The sequence below is a fragment of the Mytilus edulis genome, chromosome 6, assembly GCF_963676685.1.
Source record: "Mytilus edulis chromosome 6, xbMytEdul2.2, whole genome shotgun sequence".
Classification (NCBI taxonomy): domain Eukaryota; kingdom Metazoa; phylum Mollusca; class Bivalvia; order Mytilida; family Mytilidae; genus Mytilus; species Mytilus edulis.
This window is the reverse complement of record NC_092349.1, coordinates 59,036,737-59,059,290: the sequence shown is the minus strand read 5'-3', so window position 1 is coordinate 59,059,290 and position 22,554 is coordinate 59,036,737. Positions and strand designations below refer to the sequence as shown.

The following is a 22,554-nucleotide window of genomic DNA, read 5'->3' as shown; positions in this document are numbered from 1 at the left end:
GATAGAATGTAACTATTAATATAGTAACTATTTATGTAATGTAATACTCCAAAACTGTTTTTTGTTTGTCCTGTTTTCCGTAGTAAATCATGAGGAATTGAAACTGAAATTGTATAACCTGGAATCACCAGAAACCCTTCGGTATTTTGTTGCTTTATTCTTGATTTATTTTAGTATTTGTTATTTTAGTGTAAGTGATGCTAAATCTTAAATTATCTCAATAGTGGTTTTTAGAGTTTTAAATGGGTTTTTGAAGAAAGAAAAAAGTGACAGTTCAGAATTTTATACAAAATAAATTTTTTGTATGTGTATGAGTTTTACTTACAGTTTTGATAGTATTCTTGTAAATGATCACTGCACAGTTATCAAAATTGTCATTTTAAAACAAAGAACAGCAACAATTTGTCTTGTGACATTTTGTGAAAATATTCAATTTAAAAATAGAAATAAAACAGTTTTCCTCCAAAAACATCTTGTCAATATAGGGCAAATTGGCATAATGCATTGTATTTTGTTGGTTTCAGACACCAAAAATCAAGTTGGTGGTATACTGATCTTCAATTTGAGCCCACAACCACATATGTACGTCAAAAATTGTCAACGATACAAAACTTCATGCAAACTACTCCGCCACAAATTTTGCTTAACGGTCAAATTGACCGGTAGGAACGTAAAAGGGTTAAACCATTAAACTTTTGTGATCTTTCTTTATCAATCTTTCTTAGTAACTCCCCTGATTTCGTTTAGTTTTAACAGAAAAAGATGAAGGTATGTTATATATTTTATATTTCAATTACGATTGACTTTTTTTACATGTGCTGGCACTTGAAAATGTAAAACCAAACATCCTAAATAGGTAATGCATTATGAGAGTTGCGGCTCATACCGAAATATCTGAAGGCACCAACTGATATGAAAATAATTCAAATGAGAATTAAAACTAACAGCCTGATTTCTAACAGAACAATAAACAAAAAACAAATATGATAGACATGAACCAACAATAACAACTAAACTACAGGCTCGCGCATTCAGAAAGTGACAGAGTACAACTTATTTGTGAGCTATCAACCCTCCCCTAACCTGTTATCTTGTTTAGTAATGACAGCAAAACGAGAATTCCCAAAATGGGTTTTTGCTCATTGTTGGGACCGTACGGTGAGATATAGCTGTTAATTTCTGCGTCATTTGGTCTGTGATGAAGAATTGCCTCATGGGCAATGATATCACATCTTCTTTTTTTTATAATCAGTAATGGTTACAAATATACAAAGACAATTAAAATGAACACTATAATATGTATTCAAGATGATAAACAACGTCAGAAACTTGAGTATCTCCTTCATGAACATCGTGTATTAAAAGAGGAACGAAAGATACCAGAGGGACAGTCAAATTCATAAATCGAAAATAAACTGACAACGCCATGGCTAAAAATGAAAAAGACAAACAGATAAACAATAGTACACATGTCAAAACATAGAAAACTAAAGAATAAGCAACACGAACCTGACCATAAACTAGGGGTGATCTCAGGTGCTCTGGAAGGGTAAGCAAAGCCTGCTCCATATGTGGCACCCGTCGTGTTGTTTAAGTGATAACAAATCTGATAAATAGTCTAATACGATAAGTCACATTCATGAAAAGGAAGGGATTGTAGTTACGACGATATCATTTGTGAAACGGTTATTCCATAACGGTCAACCAACTCGTTATGGCGTCCGTAAAATTTACTCAGGGCTGACTTCAACTTCACCATTTGGAACTCTTGGCTTGATAGCTTCCTTGTGAGCAGCAACCCTCTATCAAGAAAAGCATGATAGGAAATGCAAGCACCAGAATATCGTATCAATTGTGAGATATATACCCCGTATGCAGGTGCTGCTGGAATGTTGCTACTTTAAAATGGAAAGTTTATAATTAGAAAAGCTGAAATAATCTCTTTTTTCAACCTAGCCTCATTGTCAATTTATATATGTAAGTCATGATATGAGGTGTGTGAAGTTGATACACTATGAGTAATATCTGCAAGCTCATAAATACCGAATAAGTAAGTACAAAATGTGTATTCCATATGCAGGTGAAATTGTTATATATGTTTGACGATATCATGGCGTAATAAGTCTTTTACTAGATCGGTGCTTAATGTTCTGTATTTGTCAGATAAAAAATAACTCAAAAGGTTTTTATGTATCACTACAATTATGTTACTTCACTACATTAGTAACTTTGGACCAAGTGTGACTCTTTGTGAACCCACTCGTTTTGTTGAAAAATGGCCAAGTAAATCCACCGAAAATTAATCATTTTATAAAAATATTACTAATGACATGTTTTAAACATCAGAAGAAAGAATTCATATAGTGTCAGTATGTTGACACATCAATCAGACTTTGGTTCTGTATGGCGTGTCCTTAATAAAGTAAATTGTTGAATGAATGCCAGACTAATCATCTTGTTGTTTGTTTACTTATGATAGGAAAATCGAAATCACAGAGGAAGATAAAATAACGGTCAGTATTCATATTTAATAGATGATGTTAAAATTGATGTAGGTTTATACAAAACGACATAAAGTGTCTAAAATGGAACAAATCATTGCCAACCAAAAAACTCCTATTTGAACCAACGAAATTGGCAAAAACATATACGAATAAATCATTATATCTAAGAAACTAAATTTAAAATCAATGATGAAATATACTTTTGCATTGGCTTATCACTTCAGCCACAAAATACGTTATTGCGATCACTTCAAAAACTACCAATATGTACTTGTATATGTCTATCTATAAAACATCAATGTTAGTAATAACACAAATATAGTAATATTTCTTATCTTGTTTTCTCGTAACCCTAGTTTGGGAAGTCAGATGATGCATCATTTCTTATACTCAAAATGCTCGAAACAAAACTGTCAATATTGCCTTAGAGGCTGCAATTTAGTTCGTAGTGAGTTTAAATAACCAAGTATGTTATTGCCATGCACTTGACGTTTCATAATCCATAACCAAGCAATCAATAAATAAATAAATAAGCTTGTTTTTTCTCCAACATAGAAACTGCAGAAACAGATTGACGATACAAACAAAACATTTGAAGAACATCTTAACAGAAATGATGAGGTAACAGTTTGTATAAAGTATATATTTTAAAGGTGTTTTTAGAAGAAAATGTACTGTAATTTAATGTGTATTTTGAGATCTTAGTACTGTAAATTCAGAAATTATTGTGTGCATTTATTGTTGCGTTTTGTCCTTTTAGACAAAAATGCGATTTATCTTTTTTTGTGATATTGAGAAAACTCCACCCTGTCGCTTTTTTTCGCAATAAATTTTCTGAAATAACACTATCAAATAGTGTGTTCAGAATCCTTCAATTGAAATTGCATTTTGTCAGTGTTTATGGGCATCCTCTTTTTGAATTTGGTTTGTAGTTCGATATTATTGTCTTAGTTGTTCACATATTATAACCAGGTTTAATCCCACCATTTTCTACATTTGAAAATGCCTGTACCAAGTCAGGAATATGACAGTTCTTGTCCATGCGTTTTTGATGCGTTTTATTATTTGATTTTGCCATGTGATTATGGACTTTCCGAATTGATTTTCCTCTAAGTTCAGTTTTTTTTTTTTTTTGATTTTACTTTATATTACGCATACCAGTATTTTACACACAATGTAAATCATATTCCATCTATGAAATAAAAGTAGGTTGGTGTGAGTGACAATAAATCAAAGTTATGACACAATTTAAAATAACTAGAAAATTCAACCACCTTTAAAAATATATATTTTCACCATTCAAAATAGTTTAAAAATCAAAAATCGTCCAACTTTTTTTATCTGTAAAACGTCATATTCATGATATTGTTTTGGGTAGTTCTTATTTGAATTAAAAATTTATATGTAACTATCTGATAAAAATCGAATCATTTTGTTACCACTGATATATAATACTGTCAAATAATAATGCTATGTAGTTAGAGTACTATAGAATGTGATTAAAGGTTAAAAATAGTAGACAAAAAAGTACCACATTTTAGAAAAATATTCAATTTACTAGATTTCAAATAAACAATGTACATACAATTGATAATTCATTTTCAATTTAAGATGTTGAAAACAATCCTCGAAAATGTGAAAGATATAAAATCAAAGGTTTGTAATTTTTTGTTCATACTGAACTAAAATTAACATAGTCATAGTGTTATTCATATAACAAAATAATGATAAATTTAGTGCAATTTTTTTTTATTGAAAAAGTCACCTTGATAGACACTAATATAACACCCATATCCTGCGGTGACTAACTAATGTCAAAATTATCTGAACTTCGTTTTGGTTGGATTTCGGTTTAAACTTTAAACGAAGAATGCCAACGGAACATTCATACTCATAAGTCAAAAAACAAAGTGATCAAGTCGTGGCTGAAAAACAAAAGACGAACAACCAACAGTTCATAAATCAAAACAAACCAAACCACATGCTGCACAACATGGACATATGAGTTAGGGTGGTCCCATATGCTCGTGGAGGGCACCCATATTTCAGTTTACCTTCTAACTATTTGGTGTGCGCGTCAATTATGACAATTGTGTAAACGAAAGGCACGGTTTGTGTTCACAATTATTAGCATTGTACCTTTTATTCAAACTTTTGTAAGTTTCTAACAACAATTATTATTTTGTTATGTTTCTCTTATTTTGAGTGTAAGATGATTGGATAGAATAATTTTCGGAAACTTATGTAAAGCATTCATTTAGAAGTTTAACTATGTTGAAATATGTATATTTGTTGCTTATAACCTTTAAATGTATGAATTAAAGAAACTTTAAAAACCACTAGCAATCTTTTCGATTGATAAAAAAAAAACTCTCTGAAAAACAAATGCAAAATAAAAGATTTGCATGGTCACGTTAACCTTTCCAGTTCAAAAATCAATCTTAGCATTGTTAATCAACCAGGAAACATCATTAAAGCATCCAAACAACACACATTTGATAAATACCAAAATCTATTTAGTCTTGTTTATCACGTATGATTTCGACATTGCGTTTTTCATTAGTAACTATAACTGGTTTCCAAACCACACCTCTTATTTATATAATGCTTACTTTTCATTCAATATCCTCGTTATCATGAAACGTCAAAGAAAAATGGTAAAGTTAAGAGGATTTAGATGAAATGTTATTTTATTCGTTTTAATACAACTTTCGAGGAAGTTTCACTTTAGAATGGATGCAAAAAAAACTTTCATATAACCTCTTTTTTAGAATAAGGTATAAACGACTCCCTTACCATACCATATTTATGTTACAACAAAATGTCGTTCACAACACAACGTAGATTATAGAGACAAATCTTTAATGTGAAGTGTGCTTAAAAATATTTTCACCGATGTATGTATGTCATGTTAGTTAAATGTTTATAGTATTTATGACATCACACTAACAAAAACAATGTCGTTTCTGTACTAAAAGAGGGACGAAAGATACCAAAGGGACAGTCAAACTCATAAATCTAAAACAAACTGACAACGCCATGGCTAAAAATGAAAAAGACAAACAAACAAACAACAGCACACACGACACAACACAGAAAACTAAAGAATAAACAACACGAACCCCACCAAAAAACTAAGATGATCAAACGTTATCCTGACATTCACTCATAGCAAAATACTCACTTTTTGAAATGATTGACGCATTTTACTTCATTTAGACTCGAACAACACCGACGTAATTTGGTCTTTTTGAAAAAAAAGTAAAAGCACAAAATATATTTATTTCAATAATAAATATCTAATGTGAATCTTCAATGTATTGCTACAGATACAGGGGGATTTCCAGGAAAAGGAAAGGCAGGCTGAATCAACTTATTTTCAAAAGTGAGATATTATAATCCTTAACTTTTATTAAAATGAACCGAACCTATAAGCTATTTCTTGCAAATTTACATCATCCGTTATGTTACATCAGAAGATTCGGGCATGGCAAAAAATCCAATTCGTCTATAGCTGTAGTTACCTTTAATATAGACCATGTTCCAGTAGATGTAAGACCATGAACACTTTGTTGCCCGTGTTGTCGTTAAAATCAAACAACTGGAAGTTAATCACTAAATTATTCATTTGCTTTGATTGGTTACTTAAAATCCATTCTTTGTTTTCGAATCGATTTCTTCAAATAATTCGCGATCAAAAATTCAAAAAATCATTATCTACATTTGGAGATATGGGTTTTGACACTACATTTGATCTGTTGAAATTGACACATGAAAGCTAAATCCAGAAAAGTGCTTCGGACGCATGAAATTATTAAACATGTTGTTTTCAATTTTTCACATCATTCAGCTCAGTAGTCAGTACTTTGGCACTTTTTGAAGTGGTGAAGAAGAAGTAATTTTTTCGAATGTTGTTACCTAAATAAACTCATCATAGATACCAGGATTGAAACTTTGTCTTTATGTAAGACGCGTGTTTCGTCTACAAAAGGTTCATCAGTGACGTTCGAATAAAAATGTCAAATAAAGTACGAAGTTGAAAAGCATTGAGGACCAAAACATTCTAAAAGTTTTGCCAAATACAGGTAAGGTAATCCATTCCTGAGGTACACAAAAAGTAGGAAAGAAAAACCTTTATTTTAAAAGTACAAAATTTTGTTAACAGTTTTTTTTTATAAATATGACCATATCAATGATAACTCATGTGAACACAGAAGTGCTGACTACTGGGCTGGTGATACCGTTTGGGAATTAAAACATCCACCAGCAGTGACATCGACCCAGTGGTGGTTAACTAACTAATCATTGATACCAGGATTGACATTTTGTAATCCTTATAAGGTTGACAATTTTTGAAATATTTTTGTCGCAGATGACCACGAATATGTTCCATTTAGTGTTGCAAAAAGCCTGCTTTCTTTTCTCCAAAACTTACAACGTCGAATGCTGTTCTTCATTCTTATTAGAATTCTCAGATCATACCAGGCTATAAATGTGATGTGATTTTTTGCTCAATCTTTTGTTGTATGCGTATATTGCTGCGAGCTTTTCTTTTCAACTTTTTTTGTTTATGGTCATTAAATGGTCAGTTTGTCTTCTTACTGTTTATTGCTCCACTGGTATCATCTTTTTACTGTATTAGCATTTATATCTTCTGATATCTATTTAATCGACTTTAAAGAAAAATAATAATCGTAGATGCAAACAATGATTAAAATATTGTAGTTTGTAACGTATTAATTAACAAAGTTTACTTTCTATGTTAATGAAATTGAAAATACATTTTTTCTGTAGAATATAAAGTGCATTACAGCCAGTTACAGAGCAGAAAGCAAACAAAAGTTGTATTATCAGGGAACTGTTTTGAATATTTGTTTATGTACAATGTATATTATTATCATCTAGATACGTGTTTTGTTTGTATTTTATCTATTTAAAAGTATTTCAAAATCAGGTCTACAAAACTTTATTTCTCTAACACTCTGTGTGTCTAACACTTAAAATTCACATAGATATAGATTTTACCACTGCATCGAGTTTGATACCATATTTATCTTCTCAAGACAAAAGATTTAACAGTCGAGAGTGGATACATATCGAATTGAACGAAAATTAGTGGTAGAATCTGTTTCTCTAATGATCTTTAGACGATATGCAGACAATTTTAATCCTTCTTTTCTAACGACCTACAAAAAGAGATGTTCTTTTACGTGACGTCATCAGGCATGGACGCCTTTTTTCATGTCGTCACAATAGGAATTTCAGAGGAAAGCATGAAAAATTTGACGTCATAATAGAAATTTGACAAACGAATAACTTCTATCAAAAGAACCACACGTTGATTATATAAAAAATAATCAACAGGTCATGAAAGTGACAAATCGAGTAAGAATGAGAGAATGTGAGTAAACCTTTATATAATAATTTACATATATTTTCGAATTTATGAAAAGTTTGGTACATTTTTTAAGATGGTAAAGATATGGCATATTGCTTTTTCTGAAATATTTTTTAAATTAATTGGTTCGTCAGTTTCACAGTCTTTTAAAAGATGAATATTTTGGGCTTTTCAAGATTTTCATGTAATGAAGATTATATGAGAATCACATGAAAAGTGATCGGATGCTTTTTTATTTGAAAACCCTCCTCATATTTGTTATCAAAATCAAGTAATAAAAATACTGAACTCCGAGGAAAATTCAAAACGAAAATCTCTTTTCAAATCAAAATTTAATGTAAGCAGAAAAAAACGTTTACTTTGGTATTTTGGATTGATATGTTATGTAGAAGTCTACAATGATAATTTAATTTGAATCCGATATTTTGTTATCTAAATAATGTATATAATGTATGTGTGTTTTTCTTAGGAACCTAGAAATATTCTAAAAGATATAACGATCGGACTACAATATGACAGTCTTTGTATCCATTTCAAGTATACGGACACAGTATTTGCATTGCAATCTAAGTTGAATGTTTGAAATTTAAATCATATTTACAATAGTATTATGACTTGAAATGATGGTCTTCAATTTAAAGATACACATATGTATACAGAGAACGCGATTTTTCCTTTAAACTGAATGTCCTATCATTTCAAGCGAAATTGATTTTATCTTTTCATTTCCACTAGTTGAGCTATTATAGTCATTTCGTCGTGTACATGTAACATGTAAAAGTAAAGGTCGGTAAGAATTATTTCTTTTGACAGAAATGGTTCATTTACGTTGTAAGAAAAATCATTGTATTGATTTTGTGTATTTTGTATTCAGTGTGTTAAATTCAATCATATAGCATTCATCGTTTTTTCATTTACAATTTCTATTCAGTTTTGTGATAAATTTCAATGAAGAACATTAAATGATTGTACAAAATGAAATATAATGTTATCTTATACTCAAGTTTTACTTAGATAAATGTTCATTTTAACGACAATTATAACTGTTGTGCTGGACTATCAAGTCGCTTTTCTTTTAGTAAGTTTGACATTGTTTATTGTACATATCAAATAATTAAACCTATCATTATATTGTTAATATACCGCATTCTAACCTAATTAATTTAGATTTTTATTTCATTATTAAAAGTATTTTCTTGAATAACTTGTTTCAATCTAATAATAACCCCGCTTTAGAAATATTGGAGGAGTACTGTTTTACCTCTATCTGCCCGTCCGTTCATCCCGTTAATGTTTAATTACTTGAGATTCTGCCAATCGCACAAAATCCGTGTGATATTCATCACATCCGCACGAAGCTTTATTCTCTACTCTTTTCGAAACTTCTCTGAACATCTTTATTTTTAGATATTAATGATACAAATTCCCATTCAAACCATTAAAATTTAAAACTATCATCTCGGATATTGCCTGTAAAAGACTTTTCAGACCAGTCGATGTTTGTAAAGCTGTAACGGGAAAACATGTTTTGTCAACAACCATGTCTCTGTGTCCTGAATTTATACAGTATTCCTTGTCGTTAGTATATTAAGCTCAATTGAAACGAGCTCCATACTATAAAGATCTGTTTTTTAAATATAATAATTGTTGCAGAATCTCAATTTTGACGACTTCAAGTTGAAACGTTTTAGTTACAATTTTAATCGCTCTACATTCATATATAATTGACTCAACAAGATATTACTGGTGACTTGAAAACTTTCAACACCACTTCTCTGTGACATGTGTTAACCAAAAGACCGTAGTATTAAGAAACACTACCATAAAATACGGATGAATTTAGTCAAACAATTATCATAACATGAAAAAGACGACATGGGTACTATTTCCGAATGTGTTAAGGCTGTGAATGAAACAAAAAGTCGTTCAAACAAATTATTATCGAATAAAACGTAATGTGTCTATGAAAACTTATGCTATAGTTATCATCAAACTCAAGTGTTGTTAAGTACCTAAACTACTTTCATGACAGATATGGTGTTGCCCCTACAGATACAGCACAAACAACAATCATGTGTAAAAGTAAAACAACAAAATATATAGAACTCCAATTGAAATCAGAAAGTTTCTAATAAAATGGCAAAATCAACGGCTCAATTACATCAAACGAATGCCCGTCTAACCAACATTACCAAATCTAAATACATGAAATATGAATTAAGCATTGAGTTGGAAACTTACCATATAATCGGATGTGTACAGTTATATAAGAAGACATCCTGAACAACCATAGAGAATTGATCTATGCTCCTTCTGAATTTCAACTGAAGATGAACGATGGGTTACGTTTTCATTGAAAAATATTGATGCGTAGGTGCATAAAGGTCACTTGTGGTGTCATAAACATGTTAAAATGTAATAACCGACCGGGATGATCGCACATGGCCATTTTTGGGAAATTTTTTGCACATGTATAATCCTTTTGGATTTTTAAATAAATGGTGCTAATAAATTTCCTTCACATACCTCCGATTTACAGTTTTCAAATACGCAATTGTCAAAAAACTAACATTGTATCTCTCTCATGCAAACTTCATCTCAAAACTGTGTACCTGTTATTGATACAATAGTTGGCTGATTACTGGAGAAAAAAAATTCATGAACATATTATCTTTGTATGAGACATTATACAGAAAAATATTCTGATAGTTTGTCTGTACCTCACATTCAAACTTTAATAATTTAATTCGGAATGTAATGCGTCTCCTAATTGGCTGTCAGTGTTTTTTCTGTTAGCGTATAGACATGATTTTGTCATGTGACCGTGACGTCATCGACTTTCTTGAATGATTTACTACGGCTTATACAGGAATTAAGAATTAAAAAGAAAATACAGTCATTCCTTGAAAAAAATTTAACTGTTTTACCAGTTCAAATTCCATGCACATAGCAGTTTGAAGGCTTGAACAAACATGCACGTACACATTTCTAAACATAAATAACTGATTATTGTTCATAGAACACTGAATTTACGTGAACATCTGGGATTTTAAACTCTTTTTTTTTTCGAATACAAAGGACCAATACATTGATCTTTAGTCGTTCGTTATCTATTCTACTGTGGATTCATCTATTTTCGTAGGTATCAATTTTCGTGGATTGCTGAAAACTTGCATATTCGTGGATATTTGATTTCGTGGTTTGCCAATCTCTGTATACAAAGCCTATTAAAAATATGATATTCGTGGAACATTTGAATTCGTGGTTCATCTGTACCAACGAAAACAACGAAAATGTGTATTCAACGAATGATAATGAATCCACAATAATTCTCTTTCAGAAACCTGAGGGTCGTAATGGGACTACCTTCATTACGAATAACGGTAAAAGTTTTTTCCAAATGACGTTAACGGTAATTGTTGGTGTATGACGATACAAATGTACACTTTCTTTTAGTCGATATAGATATCGAATGAATTTGACGAATCACGCTAATTTATTTCCAAAAATGACGGTAATGATAATTATTTGAGACCTAACGTTAGCCGAAAATGACTGTTTGACGACTGGCGTTAAAGGGCATTACCCCCTTAAACATATCGCTATTGTTAAATTTAACATTGTGTAGCTTTGGGGTTTTTGGGGTTTGTGTCAGGGAATTTGATTTTTGTCTATCACCAACTGTTTTGTTGCATTTTTATTTACATCAATTGTAGGTTAAAACTCCTTTTAGCCTTTTCATATATAAGACATTAGTCTATTGCTGGCTGTTTTGTTTTATTTTCAGAGAGATGTTACCTTAGTTAATAACTGGCTGATCTGTTTAATTTTGAGAGACACTTATATTCTTCTGTAATACGCTCGGGATATGTAATAGTTACTTCGAAGCATTAAAGGGTTGTAAAGAATGCTATCAAATGGGAATCTTAAGCTGCAAATCGTCTTCGTCTACAGGTTTGTAAAACAATAAAAAATAATGATGTTTTGTATTTCCCTATTATTTTTTTATAAACAAGAAAATGCAAATGTGAAATTATAATCACAATATTTTTTTCTTTTTAAGTTGTTGATTTTTTGGTAAAGAAATTATTATTACAGGGGTATGCCGGTAATTTAGTCAAAAAACTTTAAATTACTATGTAAATAAGTTAGAAGTTGAAAAGCATCATTAGAGATACCAGACATATATTCATGTGTGTTTATTTAAATGATATATATTTATATGTCTTTTTTGTCATCTGTATACTTGTTTTGTGCTTTGCCATAGAATCAATGTTCTATCTTCGAATAACACCAACATCGTGTTCGTATGATTTTGACATAAAAAGTGCATTTTAATTATTTTCTTTGTATTATTTGTTTTTTCTAATACGATCAATAATTCAATACAGTTCTAGATGTGGTACACGTGAAGAAAACAACACAACCAATGCTGGATAAAAAAGAAGGTAAAAAATAATATTTTATTGCAATTCAACTTAATTAACTAGATACTGACCAAGTGATGGTGGTAAAAACTTAGAATTCCAATCTCAGTGCAAATGGCACATGTTTCTTGAATATTCTTCCATGCATACAGATGGGACCAACATATAAAAAACATGCAAGCATCAAACCCAAATGGGTCTTAACTGATCCGTAAAGAGCATTTTAAAAATGTCCAATATGCCTAATGCAAATGCTACCTTGGTTTTTGTACAAAAAAATATAAATCATCAACTGATCAGCAAAAGGGAAAATAAGAGTATTGTGATGATAAAAGTTTCTGGTAAGCTCTTGAAACGGAACACATAGATTTCTTCCATTTTTTAAATGTTTTTAAGATTTCAAAATGAGATATTTTAACTAAAGTATGTATTTAATGTACACCACAGCCTTCACCTAAACAATACTTCACTACTAACATCATGGTATAAGACATCTTAAAGAAAAGAAGATAAAAATAGCCAAAACAACCTAATTATCTCTTTAACTAAATACAAATAAAAAGCTCTAAAAGATCATTTATCAAGAGACACTACAAATATACACACAAAAAAAGTATAAGAGAATGCGATGTTATAGTTGAAAAAGAACGCCCTAAATTTCCACATTTTTTAGTAACTGTCTTTCCAGAACCAACACAAGGGACAATAGAAACTGACTATCCAGAACCAACACAGGAGACACTTACAACAAAAGACGGTGAGAAATTAATTCCGTTTGTTTGCAACTGAAACAACTAGAAAAATATATGATTAAAATTGAGAATAGTAATGGGCAATATGTAAAGAGACACCAACCCGACCAAAGAACAGATAACAGCCGAAGACCAGCAATGGGTTTTCAACGCAGCGAGCAAGCACCCCGCACTCGAATGAGGGCTTCAGCTAGCCCCTAAATACAAATATTCAGTGAAAATGGACGTCATACTGAACTCCAAAACATTTAAATGAACTAAACTTAATAAACATACCAGACTAACAATGACCAGAGGCTCTTGACTTGAGACAGGCTCAAAAATTGCATTGTTTTACATAAAATTTGAGGTAAACATTAAAATGGTATATCTATTAGATGAATGTGTATCATTGTGTGAATTTTAACATTGATCTGTGCAATAGAGATGCTTTCGTTATATTCCCTAGCGGGTACTACCCAGAAAGTTGACAACATTAAAGACATATGGACACCTAGATTTCTACAGTACAGCAGTATAACACTTCTAAAGGAGTATCCGTTCCGCTGTTACCTTTTAATGAATAAGACAAACAGTCTGTTTAAATTTGATGTTTCTTGTAAGGATATTGCCACACTATCCGCATGTCAAAGACCAACTCAATAAGCATTTTACGGGATCCACACCTCTTTACGGCAAACCTTTTACATTCTTAATGTCCGGCCCTTGATCTTGGTCTACCCATTGCCGAAACTACCGTTGTAATTCATTTATAATTATTTAAATGTGCATGAAATATTTGCCAATGGACGAACAACTAATAAATCAATCGACAGGTTATATTGCGGTCAACATATAATTTCCATGGCTTATAAAATAATCGAACAATTAAAGGGAGAAAACAATTTATTCGAAGAAAGCATATTTATGATTAGGTCACTGGATTTCATACAAAATATCCAAATATTTTATTGGAAGTCACTGTCAAATGGGTTTGATGTCAAGCTAAGAATTTAAACAAAAAAGTTATCGATGATATACACTGTGTCTAAACCACACCGGCAAAATTTGTTCGGACTCGATGGTATCTAACATCCGGCACAATGACGGAACATTAATAGACAGAAGAAAGCTAGGTTTCTCCTTATTTTCTTATTTTTTTAATGATATCGAAGAATATAAATACACATACAACTATTTTCTATTGTGATATGCAATATTTTCTACAACCGTTCTATATTAATGGAAAAATAAGTAAAAATGCACGTCAAAATGACGAATTGAGTGAACCTTGCCTCGAAATTGTTTAATTTCTCTTTAAATTGTTCACATTGTACGGAAAGAAAGGTACGGGAAGATAGATATTGACACGGAGATTGCAAATTTAGTTATTATGAGCATCTCAATAATTGTAACTCTGTGTATGGAACGAAAGAAATGGGTCATGTCAAAATGGAACTGGCCGGTTTCGTCAATGTATACAACCCGGTTTCGTCGTAGATTTCAAAATGCATAACCCGGTTTGGTCAAATAAAAAAAATCATAATCGCATTACATTATAATTGATTATTTAACTTCAGCGTTCAAAATGAGTTTTGTGGGTCGTTCGAATACAAGTTATTTCACCGGACAGCGGCTTATTATTTATATGAGTCTCAGATTCAAATAAATAATAAGCAAATTCCTACTCTTATAGAACACAAATATTTTAATTTTACTTTGCATTCCGAACTTTTTTAACAGCATATTGAGATTAAAGCTCTCTAAATATGCATTTTCTATATGAGTTATGGGAAAATATGTTGAACATGTTTAAACTTGAAATTAAAGTTTACGGTCTTAAAAATCGAAACACACAATTGATATGTGATTTTCTCGCACAAAAGAATGGACACCTTTATAAGTAATCTAATCATTCCATGTATGTAATCTTTTCTACCATCGTTAAAAATAAATCTTCTTAAGGATAAACGTTGATAATAAGACAAATGTATATGCATGCATAATCGACATAGAAAATGAATGTAGGATTACAACTACCATGCATTAAAATAAAATTTATTTATCATTAATTGTAACTATACTGCTATGTACAAATTAGTATAATAGTCTCAGGTCATCGATAAAATTCAATAATAATTATTTTGTTAACATTATTAAAAAAACCGAGTCTGTACTGTCACCATTGTGTTATGATGATCGTACACTGACGTTGGTCAATATATTTTGACAATATATACGGACAGACGGATTCAGTTTATTTCAAAGTGGGCGTATTTCGAACAACCTTTACATACCGCCGAGCGTAGCGAGTCGAACAATATTTTGATTATTTTTTGCTTTACAAAATCGTTAAATACAGGAATCAATATAGTTTTGGCAACCGAAGGTGGGGTCGGGGCGTGTAACCTATACGTCATCTAGATTCGCCACTTATCTTATAAAGTGTATACCGAATTAAAATATTGTAAGAAATGAGAAAACAGGGACACCCGGGAAATCGGATTATGTGAGTTGGATTATGTTTATTATAATAAATGCCGAATATCAAGTTCTTTTTATCGATTTCTATACATTTTTCTCAAATATATATAAAAGTTATAAAGGAAAATGATAAGGCAAACAAATATACAAATAAATCGACTTGGCCGATATCTTAATAAAACTTATTGACCTTTAATTACGATTTTTTTTTCATTTCTTTGCGTTTTTACACGCCCGTCCCAATTTTGACAGGACGTATTATTGTATACACCCGTCTGTCCGTCCGTCCTTCCATCCGTCCGTTCATCCATCTATCAGTCATTCGGTCCGTCCGTCTAGCTATCCGTCTATCTTTATGTCCAGCGTAAACATGTCGCACCGTAACTTGAGCTTATCTAGTTTTCATGAAACTTAACAAAGTTATTTCTTGAAATGGTCAAACGATTTGTAAACCTTTTAGTGAAAATCAAATTAAATCTTTTTGAGTTACAGAACTTTGTAAGTAAAACAGGAGTGTGTTTTTTGTTAACATGTCGCGCCATATCTCAAAATGATTTATCATTATTGCATCAAACTTTACACACTTCTTAGTAATATAAATCTTAACTTCTGCATACTTTATGGTGATGTTTTAAATTTTGTTTTTTAAGCGTTAATTAGGTTTTCTTTGTAAAAAAAAAAAAAGGGGGGTCACATACTGCGATGTATCTCAAAACCTATATAAAAAAAATATCATAATGTTAATGTTAAAAAAATAATTAGATATCAGTGTTTGCTATTGAGTATTTATATTCCATTTAAAATTAGTTTGAAGATCAGTGAAATAACGGATACGACTTTCATTAGGAAAATGTGTAGTACTATAATTACCTATGTAAATAAATGTAAACACGCCAAGTTTACTTTATAATACATATATATTTAATTTCTTTCGAAAGACAATGTTCAGATCCGTGTTAACGTTGCTTTTCATTAATTGTTGGTTTTAAAAAAATATAAAAAACCGGGTGATATATATAGACGAAACCGGGTGTTGTGTAGTAAACAACAATGACGAAACCGGTGTATTTTTATTTGACATGACCTATTTCTTTCGTTCCATACACATAAATACAAGTATTGAGATGCTCATAATGACTAGTTTTGCAATCTCTGTGTCAGTATCTATCTTCCCGTACCTTTCTTTCCGTACAATGTGAACAATTTAAAGAGAAATTAAACAATTTCGAGGCAAGGTTCACTCAATTCGTCATTTTGACATGCATTTTGACTTATTTCTCCGTTAATATAGAACGGTTGTAGAAAATATTGCATATCACAATAGAAAATAGTTGTTTATGTATATATATTCTTCGATATCATTAAAAAAATAAGAAAATAAGGAGAAATCTATCTTTCTTCTGTCTATTGATGTTCCGTCATTGTGCCGGATGTTAGATACCATCGAGTCCGATCAAATTCTGCCGGTGTGGTTTAGACACAGTGATATATGTTATTTATATTCCATTTGACTATCGCTTTGTTAAGTAATTTAATAGTTCAAATACACCTTAGAAGTGATAGCATTGTATTTGTAATAATTACATGTATTCAACATACATTCATTTTATAGGCTAAAAGAAGCTGAAATTGTGTGCTTTATTTTATCTGTATTTTCTTCAGTTGTTTTCGGCTTGGGGGGGGGGGGGGGATTTTTCTGTCTTTAATCACATTATCTTTTTTCTGGTTCTGTTTGTTTTCGTTGTTTGTATTTCCGGTATTTTATTATTTTTCAATTATGATTAAGTAATACGACTGTTATATTCAAATTGTTGAATTCTTAATAACTTAAGAACAAATACTATGATTAATTAACTGCCGCCTTTATTAAATTAACTCATTAGAACAGTCTATTTATTAACACTTTTTGTTTCAGCATCCTGCCAAACACCAGAAGTGCGAAGATCAACTAGAGTTGTAAATGGGAGACTTGACGGTAGTTTTTAATTCACGACAAAAATGTACTTTCAAAACATTTTGGAGAACATTTTGATATATTAATCAAATTAAATCGAGTTGATTTGAAAGAGACAAACAGCTTGTTATACATATGAACATAATAGTGTATTGCCAGTTTCTTAAATATAAATCTTACCTTATTTTATAATTCACTTTTTCTAGTCGGTTTATCATAGGTACTTCGCTTACAATGAGCATCAAAGCGGTTGTCACTATTCGAACATGCTGCTAACCCTCCGGGGCAAATGGAAGATTTTTTTTCATAGTCTGTTCGTCTTGTAGTTCTTTTGGCACGTCACTGTATGTTTTCCTCTACTTAATAATTATATAAAAAAAAAACTAGGCAATTTTTATTGTTTCTTTTGTTAACATGCGTTAATAAAAATGTTACATATCTTTTTTCATCCTTAAAACATCTGGTTCTATACGCGTTTCTCTAAAGAATATTTTGAACGAACATCCATAAAACGTACCTATCTATTTTCCAGTGGACGTCTTTTGTTTACATTGAATTTAATATTCTCTTTGGTAGAAACTCTCATTTTTTAGGTGCTTCCAATTGAATAGGACAAATCGATTTTAGCCTGTTATAGATCCGAAGTTGATTTTGGTAATGTGACCGAGTGATTTGTTCTACAGAAGTAAAATAATCAAATGCAGATTGAATTTAATATTTCTCCAATCGAATTGAATAATTATGAGTGTTTTTAAATACAGCAACAAAAGTGGAAAACATATTTCATAATTAATTTCTAAAACTTATCACTAAAATTTTACTTTTTAGACGAAATAGAATCCGACTCGGATGAGAGAGATGTTATACTTGTTAGAAGAAGAGAAGGTAACTACAAAATTTCTGTCAGAATTCTCATAATATTAATAAAACATTGACCTCCCTTTATATGGTTTGAAAAATAAAACCTGATTTGACTTTGCAACTGTCCACATCACGTATATACTATTGTTTATATTTAAAAGGCAACTCATTTAATTTTCGTTGAAAAGTTGACATGAACAAAAATGTTGCATATAGGTACAGCCATGCTTCTATTCACTAAAAGCTCCGAGGATGTTTTCGTTTTTGTTCTTTATCTTTTTATATCAGTACGTAAGATTAAAATTACTAGATAGAAGTACAGTCTTTATATTCTGTTTCGTTTTATTTACATACACTTAGCAGCTTCGTTCAGGTGGCACGGTAGTATTTCCTGGCCCATAAGGGATAATGATAGCCTTTTTATAATTTTCACCACTTTCTAACACTGCAAAATAATCTACATTCACAGCTAACTGAAGTACTTTCATTTTACTATTCAGAAATGAATTTGAATATGTATCATGACCGTTTACTTTTTTTGCTATTTTTAAAAACCTAAGGCTACTAGTACTTTTAGGTCTTTTATGGTGCAGTGAATACAATATTTAAAAAAATTCTCAAAAATTCATTTTCATCTGTATGTAAAATTATTTCATATTTTTCTACACCTGCTTCATCCCTCAGTTTGGGAAAGTATGTTCAGCTGATACTGTATTTTTTTTTCCAATCACACTGTTTAAATACATAAACCTAAGTAGGGTACATAAAAGAGCAACCTAAATTCTGGAATGCAAATACGAGCGTGCCACCTTCAAATCATATCTTAAAATACTGGGAATGTCAGTTTTCTTGGCACGCTCGATTGTTCTCCTCGGGTACTCCGATATCCTCCACCAACTGGCCGCCAAGATATAAACACGAGTGCTGAAAGTGGCATTAAACAGAAACAATCATTCAATCACGTTAACACATACTCAAGATGGATACTAGTACAAAAAATGTATCTGATTTAATATTTTGAAGAAACAAATGGAAATATTTGTGTAAAAATACATGTATAAAGACGATATCTGTTTGATAGTTTTTGACGTCTGTTGATTGATATTTCATTGATATACCAAAAGGTATGCCCTTCATCTCCTTTTATTCAGATGTGTAATGATAATATGATTTATTTAATATAACAGCTTCAAGTCAGACACCAGAGAGACAGTCGTTTATTACATCGTCAATGCAAGAGGAGCGAGATGAAGGTATCTAAAGCTATATAAAAATAAGAAGATGTGGTATGATTGCCAATGAGACATCTCTCCACAAGAGAACATATGCCACAGACATTAACAACTATGGGCCACCTTACGGCCTTCAACCATGAGTAAAACTTTAACAGCATAGTCAGCTTTAAATGGACCCCAAATGACAAATGTAAAAAATTTCAAACGAGAAAACTAACAGTCTGATTTATGTAAAAAAAAGTATCAAATAAAAATCAGCACCAAACGATAACCACTGAATTACAGGCTCCTGTCTTGGACAGGCACATACAGGATGTAGCAGGATTGAACTAGTTTAAAGGCGTGTCAACCCTTTCCTAACAAGAGACAGTTGTGTAACAGTACTACATATAGGAACAAAACTAACTGACACTCATTAGATCGATACAAAGCAGAAATGTATCCAACAGAAACCCTGAGTGGACGTTGCTGGGTAGTTATTCATTCTCACAACGAAAGGACAATTAGTACAGGCTGACAGCTAGTTCAAAGCCAATAGCAATTATTTTTATTAAAATCATGCATCTTAGACTAGAATATCAATCAGTACACAAGCAATATCCAATGTTTTAAGTGTTAAGATCATATTTCTCTCAAACAAACACACACACACACTCAGAAAGGGTAAAATGTATATTTTCTAGTAGCAATTGAATTTAATTGTATGTTTTATGCTAATGAAAGGTGTTTTTTTTCATGCTAATAAAAGTTACTAATACTGTATCTGTTTATGTGTGTACATGTATATTGATATTTCAGACTCAGCACTGAGATCTAGAAGTCAATGTCAGAGTGTAGCAACTCCAAAAAAGATAGAAAGTAACTATTACAGTGATTATTTATTTAATGTAATATATATTTTATTTTATTCCGACCGTTATTCCGTTTCTGTTTTCTGTATAGTGTATTTTGCGGCATTGTAACTGAAATTGTATATCCTGGATTCACCAGAAACCATTCGAAATGCTGTTGCTTTATTCTGATTTTGTTGGGTGTTTTAATTTTTGTAGTGTTAGTCGGTAGTGCTGAATCATGAATTATTTTTATAGTGGTTTTAGAGTTTGAATGATTTTTCTTGAAGATATAAAAAAGTAACAGTTTAAAATTTTCTACCAAAAAAAATTATAGTCATACATTCAACTTAGTGATTTTTCTATTTCAATTTTGCTGAATTACTCCTCTTTCTTTTTCGTTTAGTTTTAACAGAAGAAGATGAAGGTATAGGTTAAGTATTTATTTGAATTATGATTTTTTTTTTAATATACGTAAGGAGCGCCAGCTGAGTAAAAAACATATCCTCAATAGGGAATGTATGATGACGAAATATTTAAAGACACCAACTGATACAAAGGCTCTGACATGAAAATGTAAAAACTCACTGCCTGATTAACAAATGATTAATGACTGAACAGTTTACGAAAAAAAAATATGACGGACATGAATCAACGACAATCACTGAACTATAGACTCCTGACTTTTGGCTACCAAATACAAAATGTTTGTGAGTTCTCAAATCTCCCCTATCCTCTCTCAGTGGTGTAACAGCACACAATTAGAGAACTGTAAAGGCTAGTTGCAAATGGAAACTCATAGGATCGATACGAGAAATAAAACCAACTATAATTAAGTAACATTTAATTATTGTTAGTTTACACTCAAGAGGCGTCGATTTTCAATATTTCTGCAAGAGAGACATGTATGCGCTAACTATATGATAGCCCATCGATCAGGTAAACCAAGCATATCGTATCTTCTTTATTTTTTTCAGAAACTGAGTTTGGATTGGTTTTGATCGGTCAAACAGGAAGTGGTAAAAGTTCAGTGGGCAATATGATAATTGGCTCAGACGTGTTTGGCAGAAAAGTCGTAAATGTTTTAGATACTTCGTATACGCAAATAATAAAATGCATGGACCAGAAAATCGGAAGCAAAAGATTTTTTGTCGTTGATACACCTGGGATTCCTGTCATAAATAAAAATACCGAACGACAGACGGTACTTCAACTCATACAGTCCGCCAAACAGGAAGTCCAAGACACGCCATATGCATTCTTATTGGTTGTATCGTTAGACAAATATTTGTCGCCTGAATTGATTAACTTTTTACAGAATCGTTGTGATGATATTTTCGACCGCTTGGTTGTTGTGTTTACATGTGGCAATAATCAAGAAATAGACGACAATTCACTTTTATCTTCAGTTTCAAATGAGTTACGAAAGTTTATCAAAAATAACAATCTGAAATTTATAAAGTTAAACTGTAATTATTCAAAACTGGACTGCCATTTAGATGTTTATACGAAACGAAAGGTAATGGATCTTCTGCAGAAGTGTGAAAATAGTATATCTAAACATTCACGATTTCAAAACTTAGCTGAGATTTAATTAAGCGTAAATTAAAAAACTTCTATCACCATAGCGTTTATTTTCTTAGTGTGTTTTCCATTAAAATAGTCATCCACCATTATCAACCTGAAAACAAGAAAAAAATCTTTAAAATAACACTGGTATTTTGACAATCTTCAAGTGAACTTATTGAGCTCACACGTACGGGTCAATAATTTTGCAGGTTTCAACTGTTTCGAAACGCTTGTACTTTTCTGCACGAGTTGTGTATTATCAACCTTGGAATGTTTTCTAACCATATAATGCCGATTTCTCAATGATGGTTACATAACTCGTCTTTGCAGTGTTGGATGTGTAAATACGAATCAACTTCCGGTCTTAGAGGACGTTTCAACCGATGTCTCCTTTATAGATTAGTAGCTACGCTCTCTGCAAGTTAGAACACCTGTACAACAAATTTCTGATGACTCCGATCCCCAAGGGTGACTGTGAAATAGAAATATGGTCACTACAGGTTTTCTTCCGACCGGCAGTGAAACCCTTTACAAGGTGGGACTGCGTTGGATGTATCAAGT

At 31.4% G+C, this 22,554-nt stretch overlaps 1 protein-coding gene across 4 annotated transcripts; it reads left to right on the top strand.

The window, feature by feature from the left end:
* Positions 1-2,399: 2,399 nt before the first annotated feature.
* Positions 2,400-22,049, top strand: LOC139527994 (GTPase IMAP family member 9-like). 4 transcript variants are annotated; one of them, XM_071323754.1, is made up of 14 exons: positions 2,400-2,513; positions 3,060-3,125; positions 4,116-4,160; positions 5,834-5,889; positions 7,299-8,980; positions 11,690-11,856; positions 12,294-12,350; positions 13,018-13,086; positions 17,460-17,519; positions 18,327-18,383; positions 19,547-19,612; positions 20,393-20,452; positions 20,831-20,857; positions 21,402-22,049. In XM_071323754.1, exons 6-14 carry the CDS (start codon positions 11,820-11,822, stop codon positions 22,016-22,018), a joined length of 1,050 nt encoding a protein of 349 aa, XP_071179855.1. In that variant the 5' UTR covers positions 2,400-2,513; positions 3,060-3,125; positions 4,116-4,160; positions 5,834-5,889; positions 7,299-8,980; positions 11,690-11,819; the 3' UTR covers positions 22,019-22,049. The 4 variants fall into 4 exon arrangements, with proteins under 4 accessions (XP_071179855.1, XP_071179854.1, XP_071179852.1 ...); XM_071323753.1 differs by having other exon boundaries at positions 13,003-13,086; positions 20,831-20,851; XM_071323751.1 differs by having other exon boundaries at positions 13,003-13,086.
* Positions 22,050-22,554: the final 505 nt, after the last annotated feature.